At 42.3% G+C, this 18986-nt stretch overlaps 1 protein-coding gene across 1 annotated transcript in view; it reads right to left on the bottom strand.

The window, feature by feature from the left end:
• The window catches only part of LOC143181467 (neural cell adhesion molecule 2), a 71138-nt gene that overhangs the window by 34322 nt on the left and 17830 nt on the right, over window positions 1-18986 (bottom strand). The window contains exon 2 of the mRNA XM_076381858.1: window positions 1911-2021. Within this exon, the coding sequence (XP_076237973.1) occupies window positions 1911-1974 (64 nt within the window). The 5' untranslated portion in view covers window positions 1975-2021. The remainder of the gene's footprint in view (window positions 1-1910; window positions 2022-18986) is intronic.

Raw genomic sequence — 18986 nt, 5'->3', positions numbered from 1 at the left:
TGATTAAGGCCTGTTCCTCTGGCGGGAAGCCGAGGGCTGGCTAGTACCACTCTTACCGCGAGCTTCGCGAAAGTGAAATTTATTTTATTGATCAGGGCACGGAAAAATAATTTAGCTCTCTGAAAACCGATAATTCTTCACTGGATATACACTTGCGTGACAGGGTGGTGGTAAATGTTTTTCGAGGGGTATAAATTAATAATTAAATCGCAGTCGATAAATATCTTGCTATAAAAGGACAGTAACTCTGAAGCTACAATAGATTATGACGTGCCCGATTTGCATATGTAAATTTCGGAAAAAATTTGCATTATATAAATGCTAAATATATGAGTGCGCAGGTTACAGCGCGTTATAAATACAGAGGTTTAATAAGATCAATAAGAGAATTTTATACAGGGTGGGTGGAAAATCGTTGCCAGAAGGTAATTCTATGTAAAAAAATAAGGAAAAAATTTGGTATTCAATTTTCTTATCCGAGGCTCTGATTTGGAGAAAATTGAATTTGAAGTTTGCAGAACTTTTTACGAAGCAGCATTATAGTGCACACCAAGACGAATTCAATGAGCTGTAATGCTATGACCTTTAAAGAATCTTGAAGGAAAAAATTTTATATGCTTGCAGCGCCATTCCTTTGCTAATGATTGACCGCACAAGCAAAAGTTTTTGAGAAAATGTCTCGAAGCCGATGGGGACCATTTTGAATACTTATTGGAGTACATTTAAAATAATTAAAACGATAATGAAATAATACAATTTATTAATTACAGAAAGCTAGAAATGTAAAATTTTTCAATCGCCTTTGAACTAAAGCGATTTCTTTTATTCAAGATCATTTAAAAGTCGCAGTGTCACAGTTCGTTGAATTAGTCTTGTTGTGCACTATAAGTTGCATCATAAGAAATACTTGTCAATGTGCATAAAAATGGCGATTACTTAAAACGAAACCAACTTTGACAGAAAAAATGTTCATCATAATATTCTTAGTTTTAAACTAAACAAATTTGTCCTGATGCATTTCTTTGTATCGGCAAAAATAACAAAGATATCAGGATATGCAAGATAAAAGAACCATCCTCTATACTAAGTTTGCTAAATATTCCCGGAATTGGAGTCCAAACATTCCAATAAATAACGCAGTATAAAAAACTTTTCACAATTTCAGATTTCATCCCTTTGATATATTTATAATCGCTACCATTTCTTTTATTTCAGAGTATCCCCTCTGGAGCAACAAAGGCCCGAGCGGAACGAAATCGAAATTATTTCGCGATATCCTGACCCGCTTATCTCCCCTCATCGCGATCCAGAATAATTGAAACTGTTTCGATATTCGATCGTGCTACGTGCCTGACGACTACGCAAACATACTTTCGAATGCTCGGGCCGAAAACTTTGCAGATTACTTCCCCATCGATTACCGATCGCGTCTCTCGTTCCTCGCCTCCTCCCCCTCCTCGGCTCACGGCATTAACCGTTATCGGGATAATCCTTATCGCGCGGGGGGACAGGAGGGGGTGGCCTCGTCGCCGAAGCAGGACTATAAATCGTACTTCTCGAACAGCGCAGTTTCTCTCGCGTCGAGAGTTCCCAGCTCGGTCTGATACCAAAGTCTCGCTGGTAGTCAATCGAAACGTGCTTCCGACGTGGTTAGGTTAATAATTCTCCATGCAAATTGCACAGTTCCGTGTCTTCTCCGTGCCTCGCGTTCCGACAATAGATCCTTCCAGTGTTTAATATCGCTGCCAGGGTGAACCGATTCGGCGTGTTTAAATAACCGAGGAAGACGCAGGATGCATGTTCGTTCGAAAAGAAAAAGGAGAAAAGAAATCGAAGGCGACCTGGTTCCAGGTATTTCGATAGCAGCGTTTCTCGATTATACGCGTTCGTTAAACGAGAGCTTCACTCACCGATCGGGTGTACGAGGCAGCGCGATGATACCAGCAGCAGGAGGATCAACTGGAGCACTCTCATGATGGCTTCGATTCATATATCCATGGTACGTTCACCCGTGAATTCGCCTACAATAGAAAAATAGTTGTAGCTATGGAAACGTTATGGCAAGCGGTGAAATCTGTTGGTTGCTCGAGGACGGGCTATTGAAATTCTCGTCGAAATACTCGAGTAGGTCATAAGCGTTTCCGCGATGCTTACTGTGGCCTCAGTATGCTTATTTAGAAGCGATATTGGTGGTGGGGTTAGTATGATTGCTTCTTCGATGGTGAATTTTGAAATTGGATTCATTTCAATAATAATAATAATAATATTTATGTACCCATTTCTAGAATAACAGGGTACAGTTTTGTAGGCTGAGATGTTCTCTTGTAGTTTGAAAGAAATATGTTTGCACAGAGTGTTCGAAAATAACCGTAAAAAATTGTAGAAAGTAATTCTGTGGATCAGAATAAGTCGAAAGTGAAGAATGACAAAATTACGTGCGAGGCTTCATTTTTAAGTTATTCATTGTTAAACATAGATGTGGAATGGGTCTGGGGGCGGGACTTATTGTGCTGCTAGCGCCACCTGTAACTTGGCTGCGCGCGCAGCTTGACTTCGCTAGCGACACCTAGCGTCTATCGCGCGAACGAAGTAGTCTTTCTAGAAGTAATATTTCATGCTTACCTTTAACTATCAATAACTCAAAAACTGAGGTGGTATCGGGTTGAGTCATTGTAATTAAAGAATTACAATTCTATTAACATTTAGGCGTTACATCACTCTATTCAGCATTAATCAAGAACAAAATAAAGTTCATAATAGATAAAAAGTACACAAGGAATAATCATACCAGTCACTTTGACAGGTTTGGCAGTTCCAGTGTTGAATTACTAAACAGCGCGATTAATCACAATGCTTGATCCACGAAACAGAGTGTACGTCGGTTGCTGGTTGCGTGGATCTCTTTCGACAAGGCTCCTAATTAATTCGCGATACGCGTCCACTTAATCGCGAGGCCTTATCACGCGTGAAGGAGGGCGGTACATCGTTAATGCCGATCGATGGCTACGATTCGCGAACATCCACCGCGCGTTCATCCGTCCATTCGAGCCTACAACGAGGCGGAGAGCTCGTTGGCTCGGAAAATGTGTCGGGGATTTCGCGACGATGTATCGAGTGCCTCGAATAATCCGGCCAGACGATCGACTCTGTCGACTGCTCCTCTTCGTGTGTCGGCCTCACGGGCTGGCCATGTTCCGAAGCTACTCGACCGATACTTCTGCCACTATTTCCCTCCAACACGCGATTAATTGCGACACCCACGCCAGCCGTCCATCTTTGTCGCTCAAATTTCCTTTGTCGACTGGCGAGCTGGAGAACCGTTTGACCCGAGCGTATTCCACTCGTCGGTTTCTCAGTTACATTTTTTATGCTACATGTCGTGGATTATTAATAACGAAGATAATTATTGTACCGACATTTCTCGATCGATTGGATTCACTTAATTCCACAGGGAGATTCGTGCAATTTTAATGTGCTGTATCTTTGTTGTGGTTGGAGTTAGAAAAAAGTTTTAGTGGGATTCGGTTTGAACTTTGGTTTCTACAAACAGTTTCCAAAAAAATTAAGCCACCAAAAATCTGCAACAGAATGAGTGTACCCAGAAAAGCAGAAAGCCTTTAAGAGGTTTTTACCATTAAATTCATTTTTTATGCTCTGCAAGAATGTCGAGAAGAATATAAAATTCCATTTAGAAAAATACTAATGACCTTAGAATTTCCTAAAAAATAACATGGACAGAAAATTCTTTCCAGGATTTCGTGTGCCCTTTGCAACAGTGCAACTTTGTCCTGAGAAGTTTTTTCATACAACACACACAAAACAGATATTTAAGTGATCTCATTTAGCTGGAGCATCCTGTATACTCCTCTTCTTCTTCTATTCTGTATACGAAAGAGCTTATGCTCGTTAAAGTAAATGAAATGAAATGTTACATTAATATAAATTTATATAATAGAAATATAAATGAAACGAATTCTCAGAGTTTCCCATGAAAATTTCCCCAGGCGCCAGATAACGATTGACATATCGTGAATTGTCAGAAAGCACCAGCATCTCGGGAGAAAATTTTCCCGAATTAAGAACGCGTGCAACGTCCCCGTTTTGCATATCTGCATGCACCACGCAGTAGGAAGTATGCAAAATTCGAGGAGCAGCCCCGAAAGGTCCTCGTTGGCATTCTTACGTTTCCACCTCCGCCCACAGTTCCCTGAAAACGCGTCGGCGGGAGAAATTAGAATTCCTTCGGCTTTGGGTTGCGAGACGCTCGCACATTTTGGCCCCTTTTCACTGCTGGTAACTCGTACTCTCTTGTACTCTTCCACTTCAAGTATTTGCATCGTTACTTCTGAACTTAATAGGCGGCCTTTCTTCATTCTTTGCAAATTATCTCTTCTGTTTCCGCTGCGTGAGAACTACATAAGATATGGAGAGGAATTATGATAGATTTAAATTTTCATTGGAACATCTTTATGATCAAATAAATCTGTAATTTAGAGAATGTCTGACTATATTCATGGTTATACTACTTACGGAGTCTCTGGTCGTATTTAGTTCTAAATTACTGTATGACTGCCTGATCATATCTAAGGTTAAACTACTTTCTGGATGTCTGACCATACCTAAGCTATACTACTTATTACACGTCTGATTGTGTTTGAAAATAACTACTTACTTATATGGCTGATCATATACGTATTATACTACTTCTTTAAGTCTGACCACATACGTATTGTACTACTTTTTTACGTCTGACTTTCTATATGGATTATACTGCTGGCTGACAGTCTGATCATATTTAAGGTTAAACTACTAACTGAGTGTGTAACTAAATTTGAGGTCGCACTAAATTATTTTTCAAAATTAGTTTTCTCTTCTCTTCAAACCAGGGATTAATCTTTCCTCCCTCTTTCGTTATATATGGATTATATTACTGCCTGACCATATCTAAGGTTAAACTACTTACTGCATGTCTAATTGCATTTGAGAGCACATTTCTCCAAATTAGCTTCCTATCTCCACAAATTCGAAACTAACCTCACCCTTCTCAAACTTGGAATGGTCGTTGCACTGGAACATCGATCCAAACCCTGCACTTACCCCCTAAAGCACATACAACAAAAATCGCGTACGAATGATTTTCAATTAAATTTGCAATCACACTCATCGCGAATTGATGACAGACACGAAATAAAATGGTGAATTGCATTCACCGAGATCCAATTGATCCATGCAAACCGTCGCCGATATGAATATTTGTTTCCTGCTCGAATCTCCATTAACGCGAACTGTTATCGCAACCCCTCACCACTACGAAAGCAAATAAAATATTTTGCCTGAAGACTTCGGAACCGAGGCTCGCGCAAATGGTCGACATTATGTACTTCGATCATGGATCGTCGTCCATCGCGCTTCTCTCGAATTATTCAGTGCTGGAGGAGCAAATGAGCCTTGCAGAGAGGATCGTCGTCACTCGTTCTCAGTTTCGCGCGCTGGCACTGAGGTCGATGCTGGACGACCGCGTGTCTAATTTCTGCGTGGTTAATTTCGCGATTCCACGCACGAACTTGTAATTTCGCCACTTAATTAGGTGGCCCCTCGCAACTGTGTCGAGGCTAGGGTTGCATCGTGGTCAGCGCTGAAAGCAACCGGTTGTGGGCGTAAATAGAGACGGCCCAGGGAAGAACGAACTTTGCCTTATCTGCATGCTCCGCTGTCTCGCCTGTTCATTTAAATAAACTCCTCCTAAGTTGGAAATAAGTTTCGAGGACGGCTAGCATGCATCAGTGTCGCCTTTAACTACGTATGGGTATATGGGTGTCTGGGGGTATGGAATCACTGTTGGTATCGTGCTTGCCTCATCTCTTCTCCTGTATTATTCACTGTATTCTGTATTAACACTTCATGGTAGATTGTCCTTGCTTTTTATTGCTATTTTTATGTTAAATATTTCTGACGAGGTCACATCGAATTTTCGTTCTACAGGGTGACGCATTTAACTGTATTTATTTATTTGTTAACGGGCAAGAAACATATGCAAAGAACATCGAGAGGAATATAAGACAAGGACAGCTTATACTATCCTATTTGAAGTATTTGCTTTGTCTTTTGCTTTCAGATTACCATAACTCCAAATATCTTTCACCAAAAGACACGTTCCATGCTAAGAGCTGCCTCTCACTTAATACTAAGATTTATTGCATGACAAACAATTAAAAATGTACTCAAATATATGTACTTTACACTAAAAAAATCGTACAGTAACAAAACATATAGTTTCTGAGATAAAAATTCGTAAAGTTAACCCCATTTCTGTCTAGACTCAGGTGTCCCCTTAAGTGTCCAGGTACTGGGACATTTATCTCACTGCAATTTATGCTCCACTTTATATCACACAACTTTCGTTCGAAACATTTTTTCGTACGTCATATACTTTCCAGGTAAATTTGTGTGAAATAGTTAAATGATTCACCCTGTATATCGAAGACGATTTAAATCGTAATGTTCGAAGCATTTTTATTTCCCCTAGTCGTGCTAGAACCAATGACGCACACTCGTGTAAAGTTTTACGTATAACCAGTCTAGATGTCTCACCAAAGCGATATTATATTACGAAATATATCAACGATAATATACAGTTAATTCGATCGCGTGCATTACGCGCGCGTAAATCGCGAAAACATATTCCTCTGGCTTCCGAAAATACCTGGCCGCAGAATCCCGCGTTGAATATGAAAAAAAATATGGCCAGTGGACTGGTCACGCTGCAACCATCGACTGATTAACCCTTTAGTTGTGACGAGTTCTGAACGAATGTTCTCTATTCCGAAGCCTTCCATATTGACCACTGCAGGGACACTAAAAAGCATTGCTTATGCAGGGGTGACAGGCAAATAGGGTCACCTAGATGCCCTTGATATTTATGGACGCATGCAGAATCTATTTAGAGCGCGCCAAATTGTTCGGCTTAACCGAGGGTGAGTTATCACTACACTGTGGATTTTTATGTAATTTCATATTTGCATAAATACGATCAGCAGAATGGAATTGAATGAAAATTTGCTTAATTTTTCAAATGCTATACTTTGCATTTTACTTTTCATATTTCGTATATTTTCCAATATCACGTGACATGACGTGACGTTTCGTGATTTTTCACGCGCTTGAAATTTTCATGAATGCATAAAAGTGCAATGTATATCTTCTTAAAATGGGTCGCTATAAAATTATCTTCATGAAATGAATATTTTGTGAATCCACGTGATTATAGGTTTTCTTGAAAGCATTTCTTCATGGAAAATGTAACGCTTTAGAGTTGTTACTCGACATGAAGGGGTTAAGGAATAATTTGCCACTCGAAATTAACAGGCTCCATAATCCCTTCGTCCTCCACTGAAGAGCAGCTCTCCTTGAAGACACGGCGGGCACGTTTCACTGAGAAACCAACCCAGCCCCTCCTTCGTTTTTTCTTCTTTTCGGTGCCTGGCAGCGGCGAAAAGCGCGACAAATGCAAGGAAGATAAGTACGTGACCCGCGGAGGGAGCGTCCGCATTTATATTTCCTGCTCTCGAGGTTTTCGGGAGTCTCTGCTCCTCGTGTTGACATTAATTTGCCCGTTTCTCGTGTTCCTTGGCCCCTCGCGTAAACCTCCCCTCGTGCTCAAAGAAACTGCGTCTCTTACATCCCCCTGGTGGAACGCGGCGAGCAAACGTCTGATGATATTTGGATATTTGGCAGCGAAAAGTGCCGCGCTGGGGAAATGAGTCCAATTGGAGATCCTGGGCTCTGCCTCTGTTATCACTGTCTGAGGTGTCTTTACGACGTGAACACGGCCCTTAGCTTTTAGGCGGGGAACCGAATAACATAATCATGGAACCATTTCGAAGCCTTAGTATCTCCAAGGATACATGTTCTCTAAAGTCTTGATCAGATTAGTCGAGTTACTGGAATTCAAGCAGCTTGAATGTAAGAGATTCGAAGCAGCTTGACCAATGTGAAGCTGTTATATTTGTTGACTTGAAATATACTTTCAAGCTTCGAGTGAAGTTGACGTCTTTTCAACATTCCCTTTCGTTGAAATACGCGTTGATTGGCAGGTCCGTCTCTTTCGACGCCATTTTTATTATTTTTGCCTGACAGCTTGAATTCAAGTAACTTTTAAATACAACCCACTTGAATCCAAGTAACTTGACTTGCGTGAACACAAACTTGACATCAAGCTCCTTCAACCCAAGTAACATGAATTCAAGTAACTTGACTAATCTGAACATGGCTTAACATCTTTCAAGGAATTACAGCTTCATAGGATCCTCCACAAACGACAACTGGAAGCCAACATCGTCAGATGGAGCAAGGCGTGCAGAATGAAAGTCCAAAGGAAATAGCTTCGTTTGTATCATTGGGACATTATTATTACTATTATCGAGGTTCGATATAATCTATAACTCACAAAGCGTGCCTCTTAGGACAGCGGATTTTGTAGGTTCTATCCAGACTCGACCTAAATCTTTTATCAGAGGATAATACGTTTCATTTCCTGGATTACTTCCGAGCACAGTGTTCTTTGCAAGAATAAGGAAGAAAATTCCCTGCCTCGTCAAACTCCCTGGAAAATACACGCAGGGAGGCCTCTTACGCAGGCTGCAATGGACGCACTGCGTCCTGTCCCGCTGCACATGGTGCATCGGCGATGCAATATTTAACCCCTTTCGCTGTTTTTCTCATGGAAAGACCTGCCTCACGAGGGATCGTGATTTACTGTCGACCGAGTCGAATTATCGATTGCACTGGCTGTCGATATATTAACGACGGTGCGGTCCCCTATCACGAAGCCATTGTTACTGTAACAGAGAGGGGTGGGCTGTAATATCTTATATGCAATCGGTATCGTTTCGTTCCTTGCCATGCTGTAACGTATGGTCGAAGTTTTCTTCTTTTAACTGTTGTTCACAGGTAGAATATCGAGTAACTTACGGCCTTCGTGCGTCCCCTTGCCATTTAATACTCTCTGGCGAAGTGAAATAGAGATGTTTTTTTAGGGTGCATTTTCAGATTATATGTTTCTGCTTCGCTAAATTACGACTCCATTAAATTCCTGCGAGAACTTGCCATGCATAGATCAGGAATTTGAACTTACAGAGTCCTACAAAAACAGTTTTTATTAAATAATGAAAAGCTGCAGAATATGCATTCCATTATTCTAAAAATAGCACCAACGAATTGGTGAAGTTCTCGTAGATCAAATGAGTACAAGCACGACATAACACGAATGAAGTTTGTTCATGGATAGGTCTGGGATATGTCTGGATTAGATAAGATCAGGCTAGAAGCAATATAAATGGATTGAAGAAGTCTTCCCGAATAAAATGAGTACAAACACGACCTAAATCGGGCAAGGTTTGCTTAAGGTTAGGTCTGGGTTAGGTAAATGCTAGGTCACATCCAGATAAAAGTTATATTGGTGGATTGGCGAGGTTCTCCCCAGAAAAATGAGTACAAACACGACCTGAATCGGACAAGGTTTGCTTCGGGTTAGGCCTGGGTTAGGTCAAGACTAGGTCACATCAAGATAAAAGTGATACTAGTGGATTGGTGAGGTTCTCCCCAGTAAAATGAGTACAAACACGACCTAAATCGGACAAGGTTTGCTTCAGTTAGGTATGGGTTAGGTCTGGGTTAGGTAAAATCAAGATAAAAGTGATATTGATGGATTGGCGGAGTTCTCCCCAATAAAATGAGTACAAGCACGACATAAATCGGATATTATTTGACATAAGTCAAGCCTAACCTTACATCTAAGTCGGACCTAACATCAGATGTATGGCCTAAACCCTAACCCGGACCTAACCATACCATAAACCATTACATTATCTGATTTGTGTCGTGTTTGGGCTCGTTTCACTTGGGAAACTCTGACCAATACACTGATATTACTTATAACTTGATGGAACCATACCCATACCCAACCCAGCCTTAACTGAAACCTTAATTTGTGCTATTTGTTTCATGTTTGGGCTCATTTTACTCGGAAAAACCTCATAAATTCACTGATACTGCTTCTAAACCGATATGAGCTAACCCAGACCTAACCGGGATCTAACCTGACCAAAACTTCTGCGATTTGTATCGTGTTTGGACTCATTTTACACGGGAAAACCTCACGAATTCACTGATACTCCCTGTAAACCGGTCTGGCCTAACCCAGGCCTAACCCATACCTAACCTAGACGAAAACTTCTGCGATTTGTGTCGTGTTTGGACTCATTTTACGCGGGAAAGCCTCATCAATTCACTGATACTGCCTCTAAACCAATCTGGCCTAACCCAGGCCTAACCCATACCTAACCTAGACCAAAACTTCTGCGATTTGTGTCGTGTTTGGGCTCATTTTACTCGAGAAAGCATAGGCAACCCACTGACACTACTTCCAACAAGAAAGGATTAACATTATAGACACCTTACTTTTCATTATCATCACAATTACCACATTTTTCCTCCAAAAAATTGCGGTCCAGACCCACATATAGACAATGCGCACGAATTTCTCTCCGTCTTCGTTATCACTCGCAATCTCCTATAAATCCCTGTCCCAAAAGAACGTCCTCAAACTCGACTAATCAAGCAATTATGAGCACAGTAGGTAATGAAGCAGGATTCAAACGCAAGGTGTAAATGTGTAACGCGACCGAGGCGAAAATTAGGTTTCCTCGCGGACGGTAGTCGCAGAGGGAGAAGCCCTTCCGTCCGGAAACGTCTGCACCGCTCGGGGAAGCCACACATGAGGATACTTGAATTATGTATACAACGCCGTCGGCCGACCCGTCTTGACGGCGTAACGAGCTGTCGATGTCAAGGCGATGAACGGCGCAACCCTTGCCACGTGGAATTTATTGGCACGTCAAGACGAAAGAGCGTGCTTGTTCGCGCGCCCTATTTGGATCTCTTCATTTAGCTGGCGTGCACCCCTCCGTACGTCAGCGAGTTATTACCGAGGGTCGTGGCCTGCGACTCGACGCCGGCTAAATCGCGCCTCGTGTCGCGTTAACACGGCATGCTTGTACAGCTTCACGAGGGGAAACGCACCAACAGCCCTCCTATGACGATTTGTATTAATACGAATCGATTGTCCGCTTGGATGGACTGACAAGCCGCAACCGCGCGGCTGACACTGTGTCCGACACGCTGGACAGCTGTACGGATAACAGCCGCGATTACGGGAGATGAAGGCTGATAAGGCGACCTGGAACGCGTGGGAGGGCTGTTGTCTTGATTTGCATTAACGTTATCAGGTGACAGTGGCCGCGATAGTGTCTCAATTATTGTTGAAAAATGCTTGTCAGAGGAGTATCTTTATCGCATCGGGAACCATTTTGGGAGCCATAGAGGTGATCTGCTTTTTTTGAGTGGGTACATTTTTCATGAGGGATTTTCTATGTTCGTCGATTTTAATCCTTTTAGCATTTCAATTTTTGTAAACCAGATCAATTTTTGTAAACCAGAGCTTTTGTATTATTAAAAACATCCGCTGCGTGTTTTGCACGGGATATCAAAAAATAATGGAACAGGAATTCGTGTTGGCACCTCTATATTCTTCCAATGAGAGTTATTATTTTACCTATCAGTTTTACATGTTGCCAGATTTTATACCGTGCTATGCTGCGTCACGATGAAACGAACAGGCGCGCAATTCGATCGTTAGCGAAATATCGGATTTACAAATAATGGGTAATTAGAACGCACCGATGACAGAGAGTTTTTAGTTTGGAAAGCGAGCGAGGAGCCAACCGACGATATTTTCATGTTAATGAACCGCTCTGTGTTCCGTGGATAATTATTTGCTCGTTATTTATCTGCCGCTCGATAATCCTAACTAACGATTTGCCTCTCGATGACAGCGCGATGATCGTTATCAATGAGTATTGGCAATTTTGGAAGTGATTACGAAAAAAATAGCCTTTGAAAATAGCCCTTTGTGTTCCAAACGAGGGAACGACAATTTTTATTTTATAAAAAATTATGAATTTTAATTATTTTTGTGGGACCGTGGAATGTTGAAACTGGTTGCGGGGAGCAGAGTTTTATAAAACACAGCTTTTCATGTTTCAAGAAAAAAGAATGAAAATCAATAGTCATTTATCTTCAGGACAATTATGGATTTTGTGAATTTTCGGTGTCTTTTGTCCACCCTCTCTGCATTGTCTGACTCTAGTTTCTCCGTTCCTCTTTCTGAAGTAGTGCACTGTCTTCACGACCGACCATTTCCTTGGATCCTTGACCCAAATATTAGGTTTATAGAATCACGCGGCGCTGTGGACAATGCGTTGCAATATACCGTCGATCGACGGAAATCAAAGCTTTCGAGTAGCAATTTCAGTGAAATGTACAATTGATACGTAAGTACCTTATCGATCCCCCATCTACGCTGTACTACCCCGCAAGTAGTAGCCCTGGTATTTCTGTCACAATACTTTATTACCGATAAAAGTTCGCTCATAGCTACCAAAATAGATGGTGATCTATATAATACATTGAAAATTCGATAGGCCAGTTACTCAGGAGAAAATACTCCATTCAATGCATTCTGCTGACCAAACTGTGCAGTATAGCTAGCTTGACATTGTCTTCAAAAGCAAGGTAGACACTTTGAGCATCTTCTTTGAAAGTAATGAAAACAGAAAATTCAACCGAACTAAAATTCAATCAAACAGGACATATGTTTATATGACATTTTTTCATATTTTTTAAGCATACGATTCTGAAGTGGTTCCACATGTTATGGAACACCCTGTATAAGGTGAACGAATGGTTCCAAGGAAACGTGACCTCATATCGAGGCATGTACCCATGGCGAGCCTATATCGCGCCTTGCAGTCATTGAATTTCCATAAATTTTTAAATTCTGACACCACACTTGCATTCCACGTCGCCGTTAGTGTCGAAGGCGACCTCTAAATATACCTCCGAAACTGTGAGCCCAGATCCACTTCTCCACATTCGATTCCTCGTCGTTGTCACGTGCAATCGTTAAACTCGTACTGGCCCATGAATTTTCGAAGTAATCGCGGACCCGTGGAATTTGATTATCCCCTCCAGTGCTCACGTTCCGCGTGGCAATCGTAATCGAGACGAACGACGTCGAGGAGAAGACACGTCGTGGCCCAGCTCAATTACAATCGCTCACGTGCGTCCTCCCTCCTAGGAACTTTTACATCGTATCGAGGGAATTTTCGTCGGCCAAGTTTTATCGCTTCCTCCTTTCCAGCCGCTGCCCAGCTGCTGTTGGCTATTGCACAGGAAGAAAGAGAGAGCGAGAGAGAGAGAGAGAGAGAGAGAGAGAGAGAGAGAGAGAGAGAGAGAGAGAGAGAGAGAGAGAGAGAGAGAGAGAAAGAGGGAAAGTAAGGATGAGGGAGAAGGAACTGCGCGAAACGATTGGAAACAAGCACCAGGAGGAGGGTGTGTACGGAGCTTTAGATGGGGAGGAAGTAGGTAGCTCGTCGACTTTCGTATTGCCGGAAACGCTGACAATGAGTTGAATTCTGCGAATCGAAGATGGGGGGAAAATTCGAAGCGAATCGATAGGAAAATCGTGCTTGCAAATAGCTGTTGATGAATAATTCTGAAACAAATGTAGCAGCATGAAAGCTTTACTAGTGAATTTCGCTCCTCTGTGAGCGACAAACAGTAATTTTTGTTTGTTTTAAATCCTGTTTCGTTAAACAAGCTTTTGTATAGCTACGAGATTATAGTAGCTTCAGTGAATTTGTTAAATTCACTGTGTTTCTTAATTTTAGTGGATTTGTTAAATTCCCTAGATTCCCTAGGTTTACTAGGCTTGCTAAATTCTTTACGTTCGCTGAATTTTCTAGATCCTCCAAATTCACTAAATGCACCAGGCTAAATAAATTCACCAGATTTTCCAGGTTTACTAGAATTTGTTTGAAAAACAGCCAACTAAAAGCACAGATCGCCATACATAAATTAAAATCATTAAGATTCAAATTATTAAATTCTCTAGATTCCCCAGGTTCCCCATGTTTAGTAAACTCACTAAATTCGATAAATTCTTGAGGTTCTCCAAATCCACTAAAAGTACCAAAATAACTAAATTCGCTAGATTCTCTAGATATACTAGAACTTCTCTCAAAAAGAACCAGCTAATAGCACGGATGCTCGTACCAAAATTAAAACCATCAAAATTCAAATTACTAAATTCCCTAGATTCCTTGGATTCCCCAGGTTGACTAAATTCTCTGAATTTTCTAGATTCTCTAAATTCACTAATTCCACTAGATTAACTAAATTGATTAGATTTTCCAAATTTACTGGAATTTATTTAAAACAGAATCAGCTTCAAGCACGAACAATCGAACCCCAATTAAAACCATAAAAATATTAAGACGAATTTTGTTTCTGCGACGGATGCAAATAATTCCAAACACTGAATCGATGGGGAACCGACGTTAAATCGGCGGAAAAACGATGGAAAGGAATCAATGAAGCTGTAAGCAGGGTTCCAGCCGAAATTTCGCTAGCTCGCTTCACCCTCCTATGCCCGTTAATCGAATTGAGTCGTTCGCGATACGACGCGTCTCCTGCGCTAACCTTTTCGCGTTTAATCCACCGGGCCATCGACATTTCCATTTTCTTTTTTTTTTTTTTTAATCGTAGACCAGCCAGATTAGTTTTACGATCGAATGGGAAACGCCAGCGAACCGAAACCGAGTCAGTCCCTGTGCGTTATTGCGCCAATTCTTTTTAATTCAAAAGCCTGGCGAGGGTACCGCGCACGTTCACCGAGAGTGAATTATTCTGCCGATAAAATATCCTGTAATTACACAGCAGTATCGAATAATTTGTAGAAGAGGTTCTATATAGTGACTGCACGTGAAAATATAAAAGGAAGATATGAATTTAAACATTGTGCCTCTACTTTCTATGTGAAGCCCTAACCCAGACCTAACTGTACCCTAACCCCTTAGTTTGCCTAATTTGCGTCGTGTTTGGGCTCGTTTTACTCGGCAAAATCTAGCCAATCCCTTGATGCTATTTCTAATCTGATGTGACCTAACCCAGACCTAACCCAGACCTAACCTAGGTCACAGCTTAACTCAGACTGAACAATGATTCTGCACGACGCCACATAAAAACACAAATGAGAAACACAGATACCCTCTTTGCATCTCCCTGCTTTATGCAAAGGGTTAAAAAGATGCATTTTCCGCGCCATATCATCGCAAGGAGTATTTCAATACACATTTTCATACGTATTCCTTCGTTCCCTCGCGTTTATTTTCGTACCTCAGTTCCTCAACGCACGCACTCAATAGCACGATATCACAGCAGCGTCGCCGAGATCCGCTGCAGGAGTCAGTATTTTATTTGACAAGCGACGTCTCGTTAAGGACACCTTTGCCCCCTCGGTTTGTCGTCCCCTCGCCCCCTCAATGGCGTCGAATCTTTGCTTTCTTAAATTCCTCGAGTCGAGGGCTCGAAGGGATGCGAGAACCCTATCAATGTCAAACGCGGCGAGGAGAATTCTCGAGATTGCGGCTCGTCGGATCGACGAGGGCGCAGGACAGACGCGCAAAGAAGAGACGAATCCTCGAGGTCGACGGGAGTCGTTCCACGAGAGTCGAGCATGCCATGTTTTCCTGGATTCTCTTCGAGGACCGAAGGAGAGCGTGGCGGAGGGGAAGGTGAGGGGTCAGGGGGTGGGAAATAAAACGTACCTCCCTTCATCATTCCTGAAAAGCTCATGAATCATGGCGCTGAGTTCGACGTAAAACTCCTCGTTCATTATCAGCTGGCTAATAAAACACTCGCGGCCCTTCTGTCAGACACGTTACTTTAGTTTCTACTCGCTCCTTTCCTGCACCTCGATTCTCGCCTTTACAGCCAGTCCTCTTTATATGTTCATCGTGTCGGAGACATATACCGTGTACAAGCAATTTTCATTCTTTGCGCAGCGAAAAAGTTGTCTCTTAACCTCAAAAAACGTAATACTATAAGACATAGTCGTTTTTAAAGGCATCCCCAATTTATTCTATGAGAATGTATTCAAAATGTACTTACTATTATTTCAAATACAGTCAGAATATTCGAAAGTGTTCAGCTATCACTAATTTGAACAATGGAAGCCTGCATTCTTGCAGAGAGAGAGGAATTTTCAAAAATTTCTTATAACTGCCACAAGAAAGCACAAATATAGAAGTTTATAAATATAAAATATAAAAGCTTATTCAGTAAAGCAGATTCAGACACAAGTTTACACGAACTTTTTTAATATATTTAATCTCAATAACACGTAGTATAAATTTGGTCCCATCCCTTTTGGACACCCTGTATACTGACCATTCTTAAATTCTGTATTGAATTCTAATATCGAAGTTAAATAAATTTTTTCTCCGACACATGTACAATTTCCTAAACAATTGTCATTGTATTCAGCGCCCTGCGCGACTGGGTTAATCCACGTCCTGCTCGACGATACCCTAGACGTTTCCTCTGAACTGTACACAACGTATAAGACGTTTTAATGCGTTTAGCGGGGCTTGCATCGTGCCACGTAACTTTCAAAATGTCGCGCAGTTTAGAGCGGGGCCGTGTTAACCCCGCCTCCGTAATCCTGGCAGCCCTTGCCTAATACATCGGCCAAAGTCGACCGCAACAGCAGAAGTCGAGTTTGCAATTACAAGCACTAAATCCCGTCAAGCCTATCAACCCCTACTTCACTCTTACCCTCTGTTCTTTGGACCTGCACCCCGAGGAGCGTTCCTGGGAACAAGTGCCCAAACGTTCTGTTATTCTATTCCCAAGTTTTGCTGCTGGGATAATGGGATTAGTATAGATTACTGTGTACAGCAGAGTAAGTACTGTTTTGTGTGCTAAATTGTTTAATGATCACTTATTTCAGTAGTTGTGGAAATATCCTGGTCGTCGGTTGTTGGTAATATGCAGGATTTTCGATAAAATTTTTGTGAAATGCGTCTGACTTGGGATTCATTCTACTGTTGGTATACATTAGGCAGGCTGGGCACAGCGACACCAGTAGAATAAGTCCCAAGGTATACATAGAGACACAGAAAAATAAGTAGAATAAGTCCTAAGTGAGGCACAGACAAATAAGTAGAATAAGTCCCACGTGAGACACAGAAAAATAAGTAGAATAAGTCCCAAGTAAGACAAAGAAAAATAGGTAGAATGAGCCCTGAGTCAGATATGGAAAAATCAGTAGAATAAGTCCTAAGTCAGACACCCAAAAGTCAGTAGAATAAGGCCCGAGTTAGGCACAGAAGAATAGGCAGAATAAGTCCCACCTGAGACACAGACAAATAAGTAGAATAAGTCCCAAGCGAGACATAGGAAAATAGGTAGAATAAGCCTCGAGTCAGATATGGAAAAGTCAGTAGAATAAGTCCTAAGCGACACATAAAAAAATAGGTAGAATGAGCCCCGAGTCAGATATGGAAAAATCAGTAGAATAAGTCCTAAGTCAGACACCCAAAAGTCAGTAGAATAAGTCCCGAGTCAGACACAGAGAATTAAGTAGAATAAATCCCAAGCGAGTCAAACACGTAAAAGTCAGTAGAATAAGTCTCGAGTCAGACACAGAAAAATCAATAAACCCCCTAATTCGCCTATTTTCATTTCTGTCTCACATCATCATGTAAAATCGCTGCTTAAAATGTCTGCCACCAGTCGCCCACCATCCCGTCCACAATTAATCGCTACTATTATACTAATAATAGATAATTAAATTCCATATCAGGTTTCCCGATCACATCCATCATTTTCCCCAACGAATAGTAATTCAAATCCGCTCGAAACCTCCCCCAAAAAAATCCCCCAATTTCCGCCCACATTCCCCATTATACAAGCCCGCCGAAATTGCGCAGCAAATTCGTCGATTTTTCAGCCGTCGGAATGTCACGCGTCAGTGCACGTGTTCCCGAAGCTTTCGAGCCGAAGTATGCACTCGCAGCGGCAGCAGCATCGAAAGTTTCGGGTGAAGCGCGTTGTCGGTGGTTTCCGTGGCATAAAGCGGTAAATACTTCGGAACCTGCCTGGACCTGCCTCGCGTGCACGCGCGAGTGCTCGCCGAGTAACAACCAAACACGAGCTCGGATGAAGTGGAGGATTTTTCGGGCAATATCGCGCGCAGCAACTTCCGCGTAGCGGATCCCAGTCGAAGGGCAGGGGAAGCGAGGTAGAACGAGAAAATGGCCAACTTCGGTATTAAAAAAATACCCAGTTCCATTACGATGCAGCAGGGGGATCGATCGAGGGCGAGAAATATCGCCCTCGTGTTCGGTCAGCCGACTCCAGCGTCAATTTTTCCGCGGCTGCATGCGAAATGCCTGAGCCAGCCCCAGTCACAGGATCAGCACTTATTTGTATATCAAAGCGGTCCTGGATCTTCCTCGGGATCCTCGACTGACCCCGCGTGCACCTCGGCTGGCCAGCAGCCTCGTCCAAGCGCCTAGCACTCGATCGCCGTTTCTTCGGCTCGTGCTCATTCGAGCCACTTTCGTATTCCATCCCATTCGAAAGGGCTGCATTATAGATCGTGTGAAATCCAAGTGTCTGACCCCGATCTAATGCCTGTACTCGCGAGAGGAACCGAGGGGTTCGAGGGGTTGATGGAGTCGGATAGGCGAGGGAAGAGAAAGGCTGGGGCAGGGGGCCACTGTCGTTGAAATCCCACGTGAATCCGATGGATCGCGAGCGGAGTGTATCGATCAATAAATCTCGGCGCAGATAACGCTTATGTAAACGCTTGCCACTCCGCTTTTCGGCGAACAATTGTTTTTTGGAGCGATCCCGCGCCGCTTATGGACGCTCTTTTTTCCTGCGCTTTACGTTTGGTTATATTCGGTGAAAATCGACGAGTGGACGCGAAGAGTGATCGTGTTACAGGGGATTCGGAATTTAAAGTGTTAAAGGATGATGTTCGCGGGAGCGAGGGGAACGTAGCTTCATTTTTCGGCGAG

This window comes from Calliopsis andreniformis, chromosome 7 (assembly GCF_051401765.1).
Source record: "Calliopsis andreniformis isolate RMS-2024a chromosome 7, iyCalAndr_principal, whole genome shotgun sequence".
NCBI classification, from domain to species: Eukaryota; Metazoa; Arthropoda; class Insecta; order Hymenoptera; family Andrenidae; genus Calliopsis; species Calliopsis andreniformis.
Note: the sequence above shows the minus strand (reverse complement) of the source record. Positions and strands in the feature narration are given on the sequence as shown.